This window comes from Gordionus sp. m RMFG-2023, chromosome 2 (assembly GCF_954871325.1).
Source record: "Gordionus sp. m RMFG-2023 chromosome 2, tfGorSpeb1-WG-v2, whole genome shotgun sequence".
Classification (NCBI taxonomy): Eukaryota; Metazoa; Nematomorpha; class Gordioida; order Chordodea; family Parachordodidae; genus Gordionus; species Gordionus sp. m RMFG-2023.
The window spans coordinates 58,578,686-58,601,609 of NC_088776.1; the positions used below are offsets into that span (position 1 = coordinate 58,578,686).

Consider the following 22,924-nt stretch of genomic DNA (forward strand, 5'->3'; position numbering starts at 1 on the left):
CACTTTTTCCCAAAAGCAAAGAAAATTCAATTATAAATGAAGTCAAGATTATATCACACAAAAGAAGGGTGTAAATTACAATTTATTTAAAGGATTCAATATGATATATATATTTAACTATCAATTGATTTTTTTTAAACTTATAAATGTTTAAAATAAATAAAATATCTTTGAAAACCTAGAAAATAAATTATACAAAAATATCTTTTTCAATATTGATATTTGAGGTTCAAAATCAAACCTAGATAAGAGTGATTATGATCGATCATCGGAATTATCTGATGATTGCAACTTCTAATTCATTTTTTTTATTCTTAATCCGGTATCTGGTTTCACGTTAAAATTGATATACGACTTAATTCAATAAATAACCATACCATACCTTAATTTTAGAAAAATGATTTTTCAAAAAAATAAAATTTAATTTAAAAAATAGTATATTCTGAAATTTTCATATAATTTTCCTTATTTTTATAAGTTGTTTTGTTTATTTATTTGCCTAAATTAAATAATTCATCACATTTTGAGATTTTATTTCTTATTTTAAATAATTTTACTCCTATCTGGCGCCATTAATTTTTTGTATATTTATTAATTTAATATTATTATTATTAAATAGCCAATATCTCCCCCGACTCTCTCTCTCTTTCCCATTATTATTTTAAATTTTTATTTGTATATTCTTTTCAAAATTTTTTTGCTAAATTCTATAATGTCTTTTTCAAACTCAAATTCTCAAGAGGTAAATTAATTTTTTATAAATAAATTAAGGAACCAAATGTTTTATAATAAAAAGACCTTATCTAGATACTTGGAGGTAGAGAAGAATAGTCTTATAATTAGTTCTCAACAGGAAGAGAATGATGTAATATTTTTTTTATATTAGTATACCCATTAGAGTTGTTATTACAATGTAGAAGAAAATAGACAGGAAATCATAAGCAATGAAGAAATCTATATTCGCGAGTTTGACCCAGATTCAGATGTAATATTTATATTTCGATAGTTTAAAATTTCAATAATATTAAATGTAATTAGTTGCAGTTATATTTCAAAAACTAGTTACATAATAAGTTACTTTATACAACATTCATAAACGCATATATTTAACATAAAAATTTGGATATAATAATTATAATCAATTATTTGAAAAAAATATACAATTTATTTATATAAAAAAAATAATTAAACCGAAAAAAATATCGGACCCTAAATCTCCGGGTATACAGGCCAGGACGTATTTTAATTTTTTTTAAAATATACTCAGGCAGGGCCTGAAATTTTTTTAAAAAAAAATACTTGTGCCAGGCAGTATACTTTAAAACCAAATATTTGAAATAGCCATTATTAGCTATAAAAATCAAAAATAAATATGATATATTTTTAAAATGTCCGAACCAGACCTGATAGTAAGTAATTAATTTAGTAGTTTATTCAAAAATAATTAAGTCTTTGTCGTTTTCATAATTATGTTCTATGATTTAATTTAGCAAAATTAAAAAAAAAACATTAATAAAATTATTTTAGCATATCCTTTATCCTTAATATTCTTTACATAACATGACCCTTTTAAGAAACCCCTTTTTTTTATAAATAAATATTCTCTTCGCATAATTATATCCAATTTTAAACTCGTGAATATATTCTTCCCTTTAGAACCAACTCATTTTTTTATTATTTTCTCCTTCGCGTCTGATTTGTTATTTCAACCCATTAGTATTCACCTCATTCCTTTTTTTGTGGCTATATTCAATGTATATTTTTAAAAAAATCAAATCTCTCCCCCTCTAAAGCTTTATTTAAAAATATTTTTTTAGTTTTTCTAGCGCTTGCTACTTTCCTTTTTATTTATATTCAACGCTTTCGTCGCTACATTATTTTTGAACACTTTAATTAAAAATTCTCGCTCTCGTTAAAACTTTGGCTTCTACCAAATTAATTCATTTTAGAGCACCATTATGCCGTTCTCTTTATTTATCACCGCACTATTCCATGAAATCTCCAAATATTTGTCTCGCAAGATGATTTTGAATATTTTATACCCCACAAAGTACAACTCATTTCTAATCTAGAAACTAATCATTTCACTCTTATTACATCCCTCGTCGTTTTTTAAACCAAAATTTATTATCTCTTCACACATTGGTCACAAACAAAATTGTTTATCTCTGCAAAAAATTATACATTCATATAAATTGAAATCTCTTTCCCCTTCGAGCATTAACTTTCGGCACTACTCTGATTTTCAATACTTATACATTTTCACTCCCACATTTATATATTTCTGTATTAATATCAAGCTCTCCCACAATTTTACTATGAGCGTTTTGAGCTCTCTATATAATTTATTTCATTGACTCCAAAATAATTTAACACAGCATTTGTACACTTTATTTTCAATAATTATTAATTAAACAAATCAAAAATTCCAACAATATATTTTTTAAAACTAAATTTCATTTAAAACAATTATTGATCACAGATGATCCAAAAAAGACCATATCAATCAAAATTTGTCGATCCAAATGTATATTTATACATGGGTCATTAAGCCCCGCCGACAAAACCATTTCTCTTCTTTTAATTATACATTAATACCTAGAATATAGATAGAGTATTATAATTTTAATAAATAATATTAAAATAATAAAAAATATATTAAAAATGAAATATATTATTTAGATTATAGAGAGAAATGTTATGCAAGCTTTAGATTTTGATCATAGGTGGCACAGTGGGTTGAACATCTAAAACAAAATCTCGAGGCTTACATAATCTGGATAAAATATTGAGTTAGCCGTGTTTATTAAAATGAGTTGTTTAACAACACTATCATTTTGTATAATAACAATGAACCAATTTTAAAAGATAAAATATATTTTTTATTATATAAATAATATATAGATAGAGCCTATAACTAGCCAAGATGCTAGTACAAGTGACTTATCACAAATTTCTGATATATCTACATCAAGTAATTTAAATATTTCGAATATATTCAAAATGACTCCGACGAAATCTCGTCGGAAATGTATATACTGCAATACACATTATAGTTTAAATACAGCCACAAGTACGTATTTTTAAAATTTAATATACAATTATAATATATATTTTTAGCAAATTTAAAACGACATATTTCTATATCCCATTCTCATCTAAGAATAGAAAATAAAAATAAAAAAATTAATTCTTTAGTAGGAATAAGGAAATTACTTCCTCATGAAAATACGCAATTAAACAAATTGATTATAAGATATATAATAAAAAATAACAACTCATTTAATAAAATAGAATCTCCATTTTTCCGAGATATTTTCTCATTTATATTTAAAAATGAGAAGATTTGGTGCAGACAAACTGCTGCCTGCTATGTAAAAGATTTATATCATAAATCTAAAAATAAAATTATTAAAGACCTTAAACAGGTAAATAGTAAAATCAGCCTGACAACTGACTTATGGACAGGAATAAATTCCTTCTCATATTTATCAATAACAATACATTATATTGATAATGATTGGAAATTTGTTAATCTCCTACTTGATTTAATAGAATTACCTCACCCACATACGGGGACAGAAATATCACAATCTATCCAAGCTTCTCTCGAATCATTTAAAATTCATGATAAAGTTATGGCGGTTACTCATGATAATGCTAAAAACATGTTAGCAGCATCGCGTATATTGAGTGAAACTTATACAGAGTTATATGGTTCATCTTTGTATAACCATAGGTGTCTTGCTCACATAATAAATATTATTGTGGGTGAGGGAATGATTGTTTTGAATGATAAATTAGAAAAAATAAATAAATTTGTCAAAAAATTGCACACATCACCAAAATATATGAAAGAATTTTTAGACATAACTGGAGGTATACGCATACCACTTGATGTCGTAACTAGATGGAATTCTAAATTTTTGATGATATACTCTATTAACAAAGTAATTATGTTTACTTTTTATGTTTAATATTTTTTTTATAGAATTTAGATGCAGTCAATAAATTGGGGAAAAAAGGGAGCCACCAAGATGGCCAATTATTTATAAATAATGAAGAATCAATTTTTTTAAAAGATGTAGAGGATTTTTTAAAACCCTTTTACAAGATTACTTTAGAAGCTTCATCAGCTACAAATACAACCATTGGCTCATCTGTATTATTCATAAACTGCATTGAAAATATTTTAAATGATTATATTACTGGTGATACCGTATTGAAAAATACAGCGGAGGTGATGTTAACAAAATGTCAAAAATATATTAAACATATGACATCAATTTCCAATTTTATATCAAGTATATTGGACCCTAAAACAAAGCAGAAATTTTTACCTAAATTTATAAATAAATCGGAATTTTTTCATCAATTTAAAACTTTATATACGAAATATAACAACACATCAAAGTCATCAGCCATTTGAAAATGATATCTTGGATAATGAGGCATTACCATTTTCTGTAAGCATGCATAACATTCTAAGAAAGTAAATATATGATTACATACATATATATATATTTATTATTTAGGGGTGCGTTACAAAATGATCCATTGACCGACGAAATATCGCTTTATTTAAGAGAAGATGTAGCAAGTCCAATAACAAATGTATTAGAATGGTGGTCGAATAATAAAAATTCATATCCTAATTTATCTTTAATGGCTAAAGATTTCTTAGCTCAACAAACCAGAGTGTTGCTAGCGAAAGAATCTTTAGTAAGGCAGTCGAATGTATAACTAAAAAGAGAAATAAAATGTCGTCAACAACACTCAAACATTGCATATCTCTAAATTGTTGGGAAGTTGATATTGAATAAAAATTTATTTTTTAAATATGTATATGGCAGTAGTATTAAAATGTAACTTATTAATTATATAATAATGGTTTATATAAAAAAGCGCAAATATTCTTTATATTGTTTTTCAATATATAAAATTTAAATATTCGTATATTAATAAAATACCATAAATTCATGTGTTAATTTTTGTTATTGAACTCGTCATTACCAGATAAGTCCTATTTTTTAAAATATTCTTGAGTCAAAAATAAATTTTTAAATGAGAATTATCAGCTTATGAATTAATTTACTAAAATATTTTTAATATTCATTATCATCTTTATTAAAAAAACACTGAAAAGTTTTTAAAGGAGATTTATCAGCAACTTAATTAATTTTTCGTAACTTTAGTAAAGGTGATAGACAATAACCTTGAAGCAATATTTATTGATTGATTGTCCGAAAAATAGATGAAATGTTATAATATAAGGCATTTTCAATCATGGAGAAAGATTGTGAAATGATATTGTAAATAATTTTCATATGTTTTTTTTTCGTCTTGCCTTTCTTTCTTTCTCTGGCTCATATGAAATTTAAATAAAACCTATTCTTTAAATTTTTTAAGTATCTAATAAAAAAATGAATCTGTTTCATCGATACAACACCACTACAAAAATCTCAGTATATAGAAAGGATAAAAGAATTTACGATTGAAATTAATTATGATCAAAATATTTATGGTATTATAAAATAATATTTATTAATATTAATTAAATTATAGTTATTATGCAAAAGAAATTAATGGTGCCAGATAGGCGCTAAAATTATTTAAAATAAGAAATAAAATCTTAAAATGTGATGAATTATTCAATTTAGGCAAATAAATAAACAAAACAACTTATAAAAATAAGGAAAAATATATGAAAATTTCAGAATATACTATTTTTTAAATTAAATTTTATTTTTTGATTTTAAAAACATAATAATTGAAAAATCATTTTTCTAAAATTAAGGTATGATATGGTTATTTATTGAATTAATTCATATATCAATTTTCACGTGGAACCAGATACCGGATTAAGAATAAAAAAAATGAATTAGAAGTTACAATCATTAGATAATTCCGATGATCGATCATAATCACTCTTATCTAGGTTTGATTTTGAACCTCAAATATCAATATTGAAAAACATATTTTTGTATAATTTATTTTCTAGGTTTTCAAAGATATTTTATTTATTTTAAACATTTATAAGTTTAAAAAAATCAATTGATAGTTAAATATATATATCATATTGAATCCTTTAAATAAATTGTAATTTACACCCTTCTTTTGTGTGATATAATCTTGACTTCATTTATAATTGAATTTTCTTTGCTTTTGGGAAAAAGTGTAAAATTAAATTTTAATCCACGTCGATGTTAGTTACATACAAAAAAATCCAAAAAGTATTTTTAATCTAATTACCTTCTCTCAACATTAATATCCAAAAAAGTAATCGGTACTTTAGTATTAAAAATGAAGCATATATTTTTTAATGTTTACCTAATAAATTTTAAATAACTAATAAAAGTTTAAATTTTTAAATCGGTCCGTTAGCACTTTTAAAATTAGATAGAAGGGCGTAAGCTAAATCCTAGCTCGTTTCAGCAATGATTCTAAAGATCTTAAAATTAACGAATATATTAATTGTCATATGTCACATCCTCATTTAAATTTCAAATTAACATGTTTACAATTTATTTTACTCTGTTACTTCAAAAAAGTTTAAAAAATAATGATTATGAGAATTGTCACACTTTTCTATGGTACATCTTCACTGAAATTTTAATTTATCATGTTTACAATATATATTTTTACCTATTTGCTTCAAAATTTCAAAAAAACTTAAAAATGACGATTATGACAATTGTCACTTTTCTATGGTACATCTTCGCTTAAATTTAAATAAAACATGCTTAAAATATATATTTTTACCCATTTGCTTCAAAAAATTTCAAAAAAACTTAAAAATGACGATTATGACAATTGTCACTTTACTATGGTACATCTTCACTGAAATTTAAATATAACATTTTTACAATATATTTTTACCCATTTGCTTCAAAAAATTTCAAAAAAAACCTATAAATGACGTTTATGAAAATTGTCACTTTTCTATGGTACATCTTCGCTTAAATTTTATTTTAACATGTTTACAATATATATTTTTACCTATTTGCTTCAAAAAAACTTAAAAATGACGATTATGACAATTGTCACTTTTCTATGGTACATCTTCGCTTAAATTTTATTTTAACACGTTTACAATATATATTTTAACCCATTTGCTTCAAAAAATTTCAAAAAAACCTATAAATGACGATTATGACAATTGTCACTTTTCTATGGTAAATCTTCACTGAAATTTAAATATAACATGTTTACAATATATATTTTTACCCATTTGCTTCAAAAAATTTCAAAAAAACCTATAAATGACGATTATGACAATTGTCACTTTTCTATGGTACATCTTCACTGAAATTTAAATATAACATGTTTACAATATATATTTTTACCCATATGCTTCAAAAATTTTCAAAAAAACTTAAAAATGACGATTATGACAATTGTCACTTTTCTATGGTACATCTTCACTGAAATTTTGATTCAACATGTTTACAATATATATACCTTGCTTTAAAATAATTTAAAAAAAGTTCAAAAATAACAATTTATAATTTTAACCTGTTCCTTCAAAGAAAAATAAACAAAAAAAAATATATAAAAATAACTTATAATAACTCATATAGTTATTTTAATGACAAATTCTCACTTTACTTCTTTTTGTTTATCTTCTCTGATTAGTCGACTAAATTAGTCGCTTTTAGTCGACTAATTAGTCGATCTAAGTAACGACTAATTAGTCGTTTTTAGTCGACTAATTAGTCTTTTTTAGTCGACTAATTAGTCGTTTTAGTCAACTAATTAGTCGTTTTAGTCGACTAAATTAGTCGACCAAATTAGTCGACTAATCGACTAATTTAGTCGCTAAAGTTTTTAGTCGATTTCCTCGACTACGACTATTAGTCTTAGTCGGAAGAAATCAACTAATTAACAACACATCTGCATTAGCATATTTTTTAAATTTATCTTAATATAATAGGTAATGTTTGAAGCTTATATATGATATTTAGAAATTAAGAGTCTCTCCCACCTAGTATTATTAAACGACTCAATTTTAGCCGATTTTTAAAAAAGGCTAAATCAATATTTTATCCAGAATATAATTTCACCAACCTCAAGATTTTAGATTGTAGTTCGACAAAGTTTTGGATATCCATTAACTAAATCTCATGGCTTATAGTCAATATTTCTTGACTAAAATATTGAGTTAGCCGTTTTTAAAAATCGAGTCGTTTAACAACACTAGTAACACTCTTATTTTAAAATTTCTTTTCTAAGCAATCACAAAACCATGATTTTTTTAAAAAAAAAAATTTACCCGCCTGTAAAAACTAAGAAAAAAAATATATACCCTTACTCGAAATCCCTTCCTACACTCAAATTACAATTTAAGGACATTTTTTACTAGGCCTTTTGCTTATAAATGACATCCCTGGAATAATGAATATTCCTGGTGCTGGTATGCTATATGGAAATCATCATATAACTTGTTAGGATAGTACTTGGCTAATATGAATTCTCATAACATCAATGGAATACTGAATATTCATGGTCCTACAAAGGTATGCTATAGGGATATCATATATTTGTTAAGACTGTAATCTGCTAATACGAATTTCCCATCCTATCATATACATAGCGTGCCAAGGTTTGATCTTCATTTGTCTACATTTACGTCCTATGTATGTCATCATGGATCATTAGGGGTATCGATGATCATCAGGTGATTGTGGGCTTGAGCTGAATATTTGAAACGACGTAAAAAAAAAAATTTCCCGTGATTGGAGAAGGAGTAAATATATAAAGATGATGTTACGCAAATACGGAAAATTTTTTTTTTAATATAATTTTCAAATTACAATTTAGGGGAATTTAAAAAAAAATAATTAAACAAATTATGCCATATTCTCTCCATTAACATTAACTACATTATGGAACATCTCTTCTCGCTGCCTGGCAAAGATAACAAAAATAAACAAGGAATATTAAAAATATAATTTAAAAAGGGTGGGAAAGATAAAAAATAAATAAAACACATAATCCATGTACAGTACCATCCCACATTCAAACAATACATCTTTCATTTTTCTTCTCTTTTTGCGGCTTGCCCAGATCAAGGCATCCCACAATGATAAAGCGAAAAATCACAAAATAAAAAACAAACCTTATCACCTAAACAACAATTAAAATCTTCTCCTTTTAAATGACTCGGCCAAAGATAGGGAACTCTTCAAGATACATTTTTATTTATTACGAAACAAACATTACAAATATATAAATTACAAAAAAAAAACACATGCACGCTCTTATCTCACATTACAACAAAAATATTTCTCCCCTTTCACTTTCTTCTTGCGGCCTGCCCATAGATGAAAAACAACCACAAATATGTAATAAAAATCTCAAAACGGTTTAACTCAATACATGATTCCCTTTTAACAATTAACAATATAATATACATCAACTTTCCATTTTAATCTTACATTATATTTCAACTCTTATTTATGACTAACAACTGGTAACCTCAATGAATACCAACTTTTTCCATTACAAACATGAAAGAATTAAAACCAATAAACTTGCATTTTATCAATACATCTCACTACCATCGTGTAATAATAAATAAACCAAAACAAAAAGGATACCAACAGACCTACATTTTAATTCCCGTTTATTCTTTATTTTTACATAACATTTACCCCGCAACTCCTCATAATCACGGAACACTTTTGGTGCCTATTAAGAGTATCTTTCCAATTAATTTCTCCAAATTATATATATGGTACATAATTACCCTTTCACTCTGGTTACTCCCTGGGTTTTACTGTTACCCTCAACTATATAAATTCATATATAAAACTACGACACCGCCCACCATTGTTTTAAATATTTTAACCCGCACATGACTTTCAAAAAATATATGATCCTTATGGTTATAATAAAAGAAAATTGTCAGTCAGCCTATCATGGTTGAAAAATAAATCCAGTATAATAAACAAAATTGAATACAAAAACAAATATCCCAAATTGAGAATGAAATGTAAAACATTTATTTCTCATTTCAGATTTTTATAAAATCTACAAAATAAGCTTTTAAAGTTTTATTTTCATCGATAATTTTTAACCAAAAATTGTGATTTTACCAAAAATGATTTTTTTTTTATGCATAAATATCACAAAGAGTTTACAAAAAGATATTTTTTCTACAAACAAATTTTATTATCATAATAATATGTCTACTTTTCAGTAAATATGTCTCTTTCAAGCAGTAGCGTCACTATGATGGGGAGGGCGGGTCATGCAGGGACTCGCAGCGTCTACATGGCAGGATTTTCACTGGATGCAAATCCACTTCAAAAACCTATGCCTACCTTCCTAAAAAATTTTTGCCGCCTTCGGCAACGATGTTTTCCTACTTTTAATTTCACTTTTTTAATTATAATGATACTCTATCAGAAAATTTAAAAAGAATAACTTAAATTACTTTATCTCTACTACCAACTATCGACATTTTGTGAATATAAAGGAGTTATTTTTTAGATAATAAATTCAATTAAAAACCACATCATTTAAAATGAATTCATTATTTATAACATTATGAGCTTGCTGGAAATGTCTAAACCTTTTAAATTACATTTGTAATAACAGAAATTTTTATTTGGAAAATAATGTTTATGATTGTTGGCAATATATAGATTTGGTTGATGAATTGTATTATAATAGGTCTAAAATAAAAGTATTAATTTTTACAGCAATAAATTTTGTCATATTTGATCTCAAAATTTAATAGTTAACCCCCCAAATAATGTATCTTACCCCCATTAAAGCCGCCTACCCCCCCCCCCCATCATGTAGACGCTGAAGACTCGAACCACCTGAAAAATTTGAATATCCCCCTGAGGCGAAGAAAAAATTTGAACTAAAAATAAATTATTTTTTAGGACTCTGAAGGATTTCTGTTATAATTTTAAGTATTATAATATTTTTTATTTATTTAAAAATTAATAAGACTACCTAAATTTTTATTAAATGAGTGTTATTTTAATTACTAGTATTGATACATATAAATTATATTTTCATTATGTCAGTTTACAATCAAATTCTGTGCAAAAATGGAATATCAATATCACTCATTATGTCTAAATATTAATTTAGCATTAACAGTTGAAGCTTAATAGATTTTTATTTGTTGTGATGTTCAACAGAACCATAAGAACCAGATGAGATTTGATCAAACCACAAGAAGATAAAGTGCATGAATTTAATCGTAATTTATCGTCAAATAGAAATATCATGAATGGTGACAAAGTTTGGTATAAAACCTTCAAGGTTAATATGTGGGACAAAGGCACGGTAAAACGCAAAAATGGGAATTTATTATATGAGATAGATACAGGAAACAGAATTATTAAAAGACATTTAGACCAAATCAAAAAAAGGTCGAATATTTTACCTTTTAGTAATGAAATGACTCATATGAAAACAAATACCAAAAATACAATACCTTGTACTCTGATGAAAACAAATACTAACAATACAATACCTAGGAACTCAGAGAAATGATGATGAACCAGCGGGAAATGAAAATATAGAAATTCAACAACAGAGTTTCGCGTTCGAAAATATTTAATATAATAAATGGATAAATATTTTGTAACAAAAAACATTAACTTTAGAAATGTTTTGTATTTGTTTTACTATAATTATTTGTGATGCATAATAAATGACAATATATAAAACTCAGAATAATTGTTCAGAGTATTTCAAATTATAAAGTATAATATATTTATATAAACCCGGCCGAAGACCATCAAAATAGGGAGTATGTAGGGCGAAGCCCCCATAAATGAGATTGTAAAGGCTAGAGAGGCCCAAACTCCATAAGTGGAATGACTGCTTGATGGAGAAAACTCCATCTGGACTCTATCATATTCTTGTCCACGTATCAAATTTATATTTAGCCATATAATTTTAAAAAAAATTATTTTATCACGAGGTTAATTTAATTATCACTTTTACTTTTTTTTAGATATCAGCAAATGTCGGATAAGAAATAAATTTATGTTTCTTTAATTTTATTATTCTTGGTACTACTATGTCTTGCATACAATGACATCTGCTCAAATGCTTGCAATATCTGTGGTTTCATCCGCCAAAATGAGAAAAATATAGTGTAGAATTTATTTTATCGATTATCGTAATAAAAACAAATCGGAATATGTATTTGATAAGGTAAAAAGATGATAATGAAAATAACAATTACAATAATTTTTAAATAGATTAATCTGCATTTACATTTTTTTTGGCTTTAGATGGAGCGAGGGATTTGTACACTTATTCCAACCTCGCCTGCTATGTGCCAATTTAAGTCATAAAAATATTTAATAATTATTTTTTTTTTTAAATTAACTATCTTGCTTTGTAAAAATTCAAAAAGGTTCAAAAATAACGATTATGACAATTGTCACTTTTCTGTGGTACATCTTCATTGAAATTTTATTTTAACATCTTTACAATATATATTTTTACCTATTTACTTTAAAAAAATTCAAAAAAGTTCAAAAATAACGATTATGACAATTGTCACTTTTCTATGGTACATCTTCACTGAAATTTTATTTTAACATCTTTACAATATATATTTTTACCTATTTACTTAAAAAAAATAAAGTTAAAAAATAACGATTATGACAATTGTCACTTTTCTATGGTACATCTTCACTGAAATTTTATTTAAACACATTTACAATATATATATTTTTACCTATACTTTTCAAAAATAACGATTTTGATAAATAATATTTTTCTATGATGGTACATCTTCTCTGAAATTTTATTTTTACATCTTTACAACATATATTTTTACCTAAAATATTTAAAAAAAGTTCAAAAATAACGATTATGACATAATTTAGTCGACTTAATTAGTTCTTTTAGTCGACTTAATTAGTTCTTTTAGTCAACTAAATTAAGTCGTTTTAGTCTACTATGTTAGTCGTTTAGTCAACTATATTAGTCGTTTTAGTCGACTAAATTAGTCTACTAATAGACTAATTTAATTGCTAAAGCGAATGTGTAAAGGATTTATCAATTAAAAATTTCCCCCAAGTTCTCATTGAAAAATATATTCAGTCAATCATCACTTTGTAGTTTTTTTAAAGCTTGGTCTTGGCTAAATTAGTTTTTAGAAATAATTATCAATTTAATTCAGACCTAATTGTAAAACAAAACAATTATATATATTTTTTTATAGTTAAATATAGTGATAATAATTTGATAACCAAATACCATTTTAGATTAAGATGATTTTATTTTTTTTATCAGAGGTATAGATTATTGACTTTTTTTTTAGAAGAAAGTCACTGAAGCTAGGAGAATTTTTTTAATTTTTCTCTGAAATATTTCTTTTTGTGAAAATTTTCACAATTCTTAATTTTACTTTAAAAATTGAGTATACTATTTAAAAATTTTAAAAAGGCAAGCAATGATAATATAGGTATATGGAGGAATAACCAAAATAATTCTATATAAATTTATATCATTTAAAAATTTACTTAATTTACTTAATATTACGATAATTCATATATGTATAATAATAGGAAGATTTTTGTTCAGTTCTGGGAATGCTCTTCTTTGAGATCCATCCATAAACACTCAATATATAGAGTACAAGTCGATATATCATTTGGTTCTATAAAATTTCTGCTGTGATTCCGAGTAATGATCATATCCATTTTCATTAAGATTGTATTCAACCTTCAACCCAAATGACATTTGATTAAAAATTCTCCCTGTGTTATTTTTCCTTTAAATATGGGATTCATCTATTTCGATTGTATGTCCATTTTTTCAAAAGATATAGCCTTTGTATGGCAGAAATATTTTCTAAATATTGCATACCTAAAAAAACTTAATATTTACCATTTTCCATTAGTAATTTGTGCCAACCCTATTAAAGAAGACTTTCACTTACATAAATCCTGGATACAAGATATAATGAATAAATTTGTTTACAGGAAGATTAATATTTTCAAATTTAGTGCCAAATTAATAAACTAAAATTTAAAAATTAATATATTAAAAACTTTTCAATATAGAATAGCTGCTTGAACATGTTGTGCATCCTAATCTTTAAGATGCTGCATTTTTCTCCATTTTTATGCTATACAGGTGATTAATAAGAAGCTCACGATCTTTTTAAAAAAGCCATGGTTCTTTTATATTAAATAATGATATGGGTAAAATTAATAAAATTCATAAAAAGGGGAAAAAAAAATATTTGTAAAATTTAAAAAAAATATTATACGTTTAATTAATATTTAAATTGAAAAATCTTAAATTAACGGCCACAAAAAAATTAAATATCGAAAATTATTCGAATTCAAAGAAAAAAATATACAATTCTTAAAACTTTCGGTGTAATGGATCTATGAATTATTCTTACATAAAAAAATTTCCCAATACCCAAAAGCTCGCATATTTATTATTTTTAGATAAAAATAATAATAAAAATTTCCTCTAGTTTCAGTGACTTACCGAAAATAAATTCTCTGAAGACAATATGATAAAATTTTATTATTATTTTTTTAAATATTTTTATTTTAAAAATTGTTTAAAAAATATATAATTAGAATGTAAATCTTTTTTATTTAAAAAAAATATTTACTCAAGTTAAATATTAATTAACACCAAAAAATTATATAAAGAAAAGTTTAATCTTCATTTACCTACAATGTCCTATACCAAAATGATTTAGAATAGTAAAATTTAAAAATATACGGATCAAATTAAAATAAGATTTCTCTATACAATCTGATTCCTCAGAAGATTTCTAAAAAAATCTGGGTCTTATAATTAACTTATATATAAGTAAAATAGATTTTAAAATTGTTTTTTTTGTATCATCGTGTAGAAGACTTTCAAATAATAACTATTATTTTTTTTAAATGAAAATAGAATCCAATATTCATAATATAGAAATCTATTCAAAAAAAATTTAAGAAAAATATTGATTTGAAATAAATATTTTTCAAATAATAAGGCAAAATTCAGAGGCATCAAGAGAAAAAATATAAAAAATTCGTCGATTTTCTTGAAAATAATATGCATAAAAGCTAAGATAGAGTTCAAGAGAATGTCTTTCATAGTTCATCTGATCCCAATTTAGTTAGATCAGGTAGGTCTTAACAGGACCCTTTTACATATAATAATACTTGTAATATATTCTATGTAATACTTTATATTTCGTTTAAATTGGATGGTAAGTAAAAATGGGTGTTGAAAAAAATATCAAATTTGTATTTATTATTGTTCGTCTGGTATATTGAAGAAATAAAGTAATAATTATATATCCTATTTTTCTTTGTCTGAATTGTTTTTAATAATAATATTTTATTAGATATATTTTATATCATTAAATTATTATTGCAAAATTTTATTAGTTTTTCTTCAAATATTTTGTTAATACAAGCACATAAAAATTATTGCACAAATTTCAGAGAAATTTATATTTCATTGAAAAATGAAGTAAAAATAATGAAGTAGAAGAAGGAAAAAAGAATGGAAAAATAAAGAAGAGGAAAAGAAAAAATCAAAATATAGTAATTCTTAGTTAAAGAGTAAATAAGAATTAAATATGATCAGAGTTTTGTACCTGATATAAAAAAATGTTCTAAATAGATAATGAATATCTGTAAAAAGATTATTATGATTCCAGATTCCTTAAATTTCCAATTTGCATCTGCTCAAAACTTCTGTTGAACATGAAATTTTTTTTCAAAAATTTTAAACCCTAAGCCTTGAAAGATAACATAATATTAATAATTTACAACATAAATTAGAGCTATTTATGTTATTTCCCGTATCGAAAACGTGGGATAGTTAGAAAATCAACTTTAAACATAGCAGAATATATAGTGGACATTTTTCATTTATTGGCTATAAGCTTTAGCATAATTATTATCGCGAATTGTGAAAGGATATTACATGTTTCTTAAACATAATAATCCGAAATTAAATATTAATAAACAGAATCGAATAAAACAAAATCAAGCGATTTTCATAGTCGTTTAATTACATGTTGCATTATAAAAATACATTAGGAAGTGTTATATTCGTGAACTTTGTACTTTAATTTGCATAAAGAATTCTTTTGGATTTATTATTATAACGCGTGATAAAAATATTATATTTGAATAGTTATGAATATTAGTTATAAAGAAGGTTGAAAAGAGTATAAAAAGGCCAATTTTTACCATAAAACCAGATCTTTTATAATTATTAACCTTTTTGTATATTATTTTTATTTTTGTTTTTTATTAAATTTTTTTATTATTTTTACTTTTATAATTTTGTTAATTTGATAATGTTATAATTTTGAATAAAGGATTAAATTATGATTTTACGAACTTAATTTTTTTTAATCTTTAATTTTTAATTTTAATTTATATTAATTTAATTTGATTATATTTTTATCTTATTATTTAATAAAGATTTAGTATCATTTTAGTTCCATCTTTTTTTATTTGACGAATATTATAGAAAAGTATATATAATCGAGGATATTAGTCTGATTTAGTATCATTTTAGTTCTAACCTTTCTTTATTTGACAACGGTTATAATCTCCCAATCCTTCTAAATTCTTCAAAATGTTACAGGAAGTAATTTATCAAAATAAATTTTCATAATACTTTATCATATAAATAAACAATCGTTCAGTAGCGTCACTAGTAGGTAGGGGGAAAGAGAGGTATCAGGGGCTTGAACATTATGAAAAATTTGAAGAGCCCCCTTAAAATTAAATTTTTTAAATACCCACTAAAAAAGAAGGTAATTTTAGATAATGTTAGCTAAAAAAAGAAGAATAGTGATAACAATTAAATCATCAAATTAATATCAAGGTTATTTTTGTTTTAAGATTATTATATTTTAGCAATCGACCTAAAAATTATAATTTGTTTATAGAGATAAAAATTGAATCTCATTTAAGGTGATAGAGATGCTTGCCAATTTATTTTAAAAAATAAAAAGTCAATAATCTATACCTCTGATAAAAAAATATATTAAATCATCTCAATCCATTTTAATATTTGTTTGTCATATTATTTTTACCATATTTAACTTAAAAATTAATATATATTTGTTTTATAAATTTTAGGGTCCATTATTTAGGCAATGCCAAGCTTTAAAAAAATGCAAATTGATGATTAACTGAATATAATTTTAATGAGAACTTGGGCCTAGTGTGGTAAAATCAAAATTTAAATTAAATCCATAAAAACTCTTAAGTCCAATAATATTTAATAACATCAATCTTGGAATATAAATTAATGAATAGTAAATTAACATTAATATTATATAATGAATGATAGTAAATTTTAGATGAATAAATTGTTTTAATATTTAAATATTTGCTCATTTATTTAAATTCATTTATTTTTATTTGCATTTAATGCATGCATTTGCAAAAATTTTGTTTATGGGGATACTAAAACTAAGAAATTTAGAGAAAATTTTATTATTTTCATATAACAAAATCTCAAGAAAAAACAATTACGTATAATTCGTAAAATCTGATATTATTTTTTTTCTTCTTTTTATTAGTCATTTTCCAAGTTAAAAAAATTTTTTTAAAAAATAAATAAATTAAACATAAATAAAAATAATTCCAAATAATATAAAAACTGGGTAGAAAAATTCAAACGTCATTTAAAATTTTTTTTTAAAATCATTTTCTTGATTTAAAATTTTTGATTGAAATTCGTTGAATAAGTTTATCCTGAAATGATTAAAAATCATACAATTTTTATTACCGTGATTCTGTCTCTCTTAGGCTTTATTGGTAAGTAGACAATTTTTCATAACCATTAATAACTAATTATATTATTTTTTGCATAAAATTGTTTCTTATGTTATAATATATTTTTTAAAGTTTATTTTAAGCTTATTATTTGCAATTAAAATTAGATATATATTATTTTTTTTAATTTATTAAACATTTTTATATTTTTTTATTGTAAGTAAGCCGTATTTTCTTAAATTATGATCAATTGTGTACTATAAATTAGTTAAACTAACAGTCGTGTTTGTTGTCATTTTAATTCTTCTTTAACTATTCTCTCTATAAGAAGCCTGGATTTTTATTTGATTCTTTTTTTAAATATTATAATTTGATTAGCCAAGTTAAATGTTAATAAATTATATTATTTTTTAAAAAATATGAGAGTTAAAATTTGCTAATAGATATGTAATATAAATTATATTTATCAATTTTTATATATATTATATATATTATATATATTTTATTTTTTTTTACCTTAAGTGGAAGCTAATAGTAATTATATATCATTTAAGCCTTTTTGATCTTTATTCTGTTAATTCATAATATAAATATTAATTAAATCTTTAAATATTTTGGGAAGGATAAAATTCGAATATTATAAATATAATTTTTACAAATTAAATTAAAGCATATTCGACTAAAGAACAAAGTAAATAATGGTGTAAAATTCTATCAATTTATAATAGCAAATAAATTTTGGGAGATTTATATTTTATATAAATATATTTTTTGCTTTTTTCTTTTCTTTTTTTTTGAAAGTAAAAAATAAATTTCATTTAATATTATTTTTTTCCAGTGTTTTTCTTAATTTTATAAAGAATTTCTGATTTTTTATCCTTAATGCATTTTCTTGAATATCTTGGTCATCATGATTCTCATTTTTGATAAAACTTTTTAAAAAATATCTAAACTAATAATCATATATTTACCCTCCAATGATTACAAAAAGATTTTTATAACAAAAGTTTTTCCTTAAATATAAGCGGTTTACAAATTTATGGACCATATAAAAAAAAAGACGTAGTGCAAAAAATATTTTAATTACGTTATAAAACAATTTAATAGTTAATATTAGCCATCTACTTCCGTTTTCCAAGACATCCATTACATATTAGTAATGTTTTTAACGGCCTAATTCGTGGCGATTTTACAAACGGTCCAAATAAGATTTTAGCCAAATCATTATTATGGCCTTGAGATTTTGCTCTTAAGATGGTAGAAAAGTTTACACCTTTATTGCCAAATCCTGAGGCATACATAATAATATTTTGAATAAAAAGACCGTTTAATAACCCAATATATCAGTTGGCCAAACTGTCTTATTAAATATAGAATCTTCATCATCACGGAGAGCACTTGATTTTTATGGACCATATTAATATATTCACTTATTCGTATTCTTGACTTCCACTAATTATTGCCATTATAATTTGGTTTTTTTTCCAGAATACCCTGTTATTTATTTTTTGATATTTCTTTATTTATTTTTGATATTTCTTTATTTATTTGAAATTATAATATTTTATTTTAATAAAAATTGTTTTATCCCCAGTAACTGCAAGGAATGCAGGTAATGCAAACTTCTATTCATATAGAATATTTAATATCATATTTAAATGTTCATATTAAATTTATATTATAATTATGATGCAATAGCCGAGCGAATTAAGTTCTTAAGTAAAACTTAAATCGAAGCTAGCCATAACCAGAAAATTTCAGGCCTTTTTATAATATTTTTTTAATTAGAACGAAAAATGAATCAAAAATCAAGGAATAAAATTTTGATATTTAACAAGAAAATTTTAAAATTATTCATGAATGAAATGATAAAAATTATTCAAAAAATCTTAAGATTGTGTTATAGGTCGACTTAGCCAGTAACGCTGGCATCCCCTCCATTTAGGGGGTCTATTATGGTAGATTTGCTAAAAAGTTAGGATTTTTATAAACTTATTTTTGTCTACAGATTTGGTTATTTTCGAGTTTGTGTCGACCGAAGGATATTTGTTATTGGGCATATCCTTTTATACCTTATTAGAGCTAAAGATCCTCAATACTTATGAGAAAATTAAGTCTTTAAACATGCCTTTCATTTAATTTTTCTAAATAATGATTGTACATATTAGTTTTATTTTATATGAGCAAACATGCAAATATATCGTAGAGTAATATAATACCCAATCTTTCTTGATTACATATTATATTGCATATCATTTATGTATATGCTGCATAAATGATGCAATGGCATATAATATAGATTGAAATATTCATCCTCATATATTTACAAATATGTAAAAGGGTATCAATCGATAGATAATCAAATGACCTATACAAATGGATGTCAACCTCTCCCACTTAATGAGCGAGTCTAGGTCTGTGGGGTCAGGAACATTTATCAACACAAAATATTGATATGGGTATCAAATAAAATCTAAGTTAAATATCTTTTGAAAGAAAGTATTCATTCTTGGACTTAGTCTGGAGGGTGTAAGGAGAGTGGGGAGAAGTAAAAGGTTTTGATATGGGTATCAAATAAAAGATAATTAAATGATTGTAATAATATTTTACTCTAAATGGGTGCGTTCGGGTTGGGGATGGGGGGTGAAAGAACATTTTAATCAACACAAAATATCGATATGGTATCAAATATAAGCTAATTTAAATATCTTTTGACTGAAAGTTTTCACTCTCGGTTTTAATGGGTTCGATTTGTGCTAGAAAATGTGGAGGGGGAGGGGATGTTGATGAGGGCACCTCTCTTCCAGATTTACTCGCTTCTCAGCTCATTTATAGAACTCCTTTCAAACTACTCCTAAAATACCTCTTTCTCAAACAATTTTCCTAATATCACAAAACCATGTATCCAGAATATCCAAAGGAGCGAGAATATCAGTTGCCAAATTTTTCAGTGATTGCATTTCCTTTTTCCTGTAAAATTTTAACAAAGAATAATGGTTAAAATATTTTTTCAGATAAAATACTTTTAAAATACTCGACAAAATGGCTCAATAAATTAAGGACACCAGTTTAAACATCTATACCCGTTTTTACGATATAAAAATCTATGTATCCAAAAAACAAAAAAAAGTAACCCCACATCATCAAAATACTTCATTGATCTCGAAGAAAATCGATAGTCATTACATTAAAGGTGCTCTTAAACTTATTTTTACCAATGATACTCTTGCTGACTTCTCCTAAGATAAGCAAGCTACACCAGATTTCAAACGCCAATAATTTTTCACACAGGAAAAAGTAAGGAAAGCATTTCTATCTTTTTATCGCGACTCAGAGCATGGACTTATGGAATTAGACCAATCTTCTTACGACATCTCCACTCCCTTGATTTTTACACATGTTTCAATTTTCACAAAATTACAAACTTATGCAATAAAATTTTAAATGGAGATGTACTCAGTTTTACCACCCTCTTTCTTCTGTGCCAGTCTTATCGCCCTCCAAAAACCCAACAAGGACATCCGACCCATCGTCATTGGTTCAACTTACCGTATATTTGGCAAAATTGATTTCTTAAAGAAGCAAACACGAAACATCACACATCCTCAGGCCTTACCAATTGGATGTAGGCGTACCTGGTTGGTGTGAAGCTGCATTACACTTAACAGGAATTAATCTCGAAAATAACCCAACAAACCAAGCTTTAGTGAAAATCGACGACAATGCATACAACACTTTTTTCCTCAACACCTTCCTACATTCCACTTGCACCCCTTTCCCCTTCATACACCCTTTTCTTTTGCTACCAATTTCCAATCTTGCAATTTAACACGGAAAAAATACTTTCAGTTGAGGGCATTCAATAGGGAGACACTCTCGGATCCTTTCTTTTTAATCTTGGAATTAACTACATAATGAAATCAATAAACTATTTATGTACTCTATCGCTTCATGTGTGATACATCGAAGATGAAATCTTGAGTGGTTCCAGCTATGAAATTGACAAAGCAGTTAACATAATTTACAAAATGGGGATCACCCAATTAAATTCAAACGCTACTAAAACTCATGATTTCAAATTCATTGCACTTGATTAACACATCTAGGATCTCCTATAGGAGGACATGAGGCAAATTTGCACTTTTCTTTACTCCACTCTTGACATCATCTTTTAATTGTAGGACATTTTTACTTTTTTTGTTATAAATTTCTTTTTTACACTATCAGATTCAACAAAACCGATAGGGCCCAAGCTTCACTTCCAACCATATTCGGTGAACTTAGCATTAGATCTCCATACGACTTAGCAATTAACCTTATCGAATATCCTTTTGTCAAAGGAAATAACCAACGCCTATCATTCTAAAGAAGACTCTTAATTGGGGCCATAAATATTTGGAAAACAAACATGTATCAATGCTGATTCTCATCCACCATAGTTCATATACAAAAAAACTGGGACGCTCCGCTCGCTGCGTTGAAACACTCCTATATAGCATGCAATCTACTGACTGCACCCTATTCTCTTCCCTGCTCAATGGTACTGGGCATGAGTTTGTCGAGGCCATTCCTTCTGTCAATCTTTTTCAAATTTCCAACCACGAACCTACCCACGCCATCGGTATCATACACCCTCACATCTATTCAGGTTATAACTCGCCCATTGGCAAGAAAGGAAGACATAGTTTACATTCTAGCTTCTTCAGTGGTCGATTCATCAGACATACGCTATGTAATTCAATAATCCAACATGCCTTGAAATCAGCTCAAATACCATCCATACTAGAACCCCAGGGTCTTTTTAGATCAGTGGTAAACGTCCTGACTGGATCACTCAAATTCCATGGAGGAGAGGCCAATTATTGGTAAGGGACTATTCATGTATTGACCCCCTTGCCCCATCTAACCAAGCCCTTAACGTCAATGTCAGAGCAACTTAAAATCTCCAAATACACAGAAATTTCAAATGACTATTGTTTCATTCCTATAATTTTAACCACACTTGCCACTTTCGGCAAACTTGCTCTCCCTAGCATTCTTTAAAAATTTTGGATCATAAATCAGCAATCTCTTAGATAAACATCGAGAGGGGTTTTTTCTTCGACAAAAGATGGCCATAAGCGAATTTCACCAGCTTCAATGGTAGTCTACTAGCCAAAGATCCATCCTAG

General features: G+C 25.5%; 1 protein-coding gene and 1 long non-coding RNA gene across 2 annotated transcripts; both read left to right on the forward strand.

Moving 5' to 3' along the window:
• Positions 1 to 771: 771 nt before the first annotated feature.
• LOC135925161 (uncharacterized) lies at positions 772 to 3,266 on the forward strand. The gene is made up of 4 exons (XR_010571557.1): positions 772 to 865; positions 899 to 985; positions 2,905 to 3,073; positions 3,121 to 3,266. It is a non-coding gene; the product is annotated as an uncharacterized LOC135925161 (long non-coding RNA).
• A 372-nt stretch (positions 3,267 to 3,638) lies between these two features.
• Positions 3,639 to 22,119, forward strand: LOC135924511 (uncharacterized). The gene is made up of 5 exons (XM_065459568.1): positions 3,639 to 3,950; positions 3,992 to 4,245; positions 4,415 to 4,492; positions 4,536 to 4,700; positions 21,981 to 22,119. The coding sequence occupies exons 1-5, from the start codon at positions 3,639 to 3,641 to the stop codon at positions 22,117 to 22,119; spliced, it is 948 nt and encodes a 315-aa protein (XP_065315640.1).
• Positions 22,120 to 22,924: the final 805 nt, after the last annotated feature.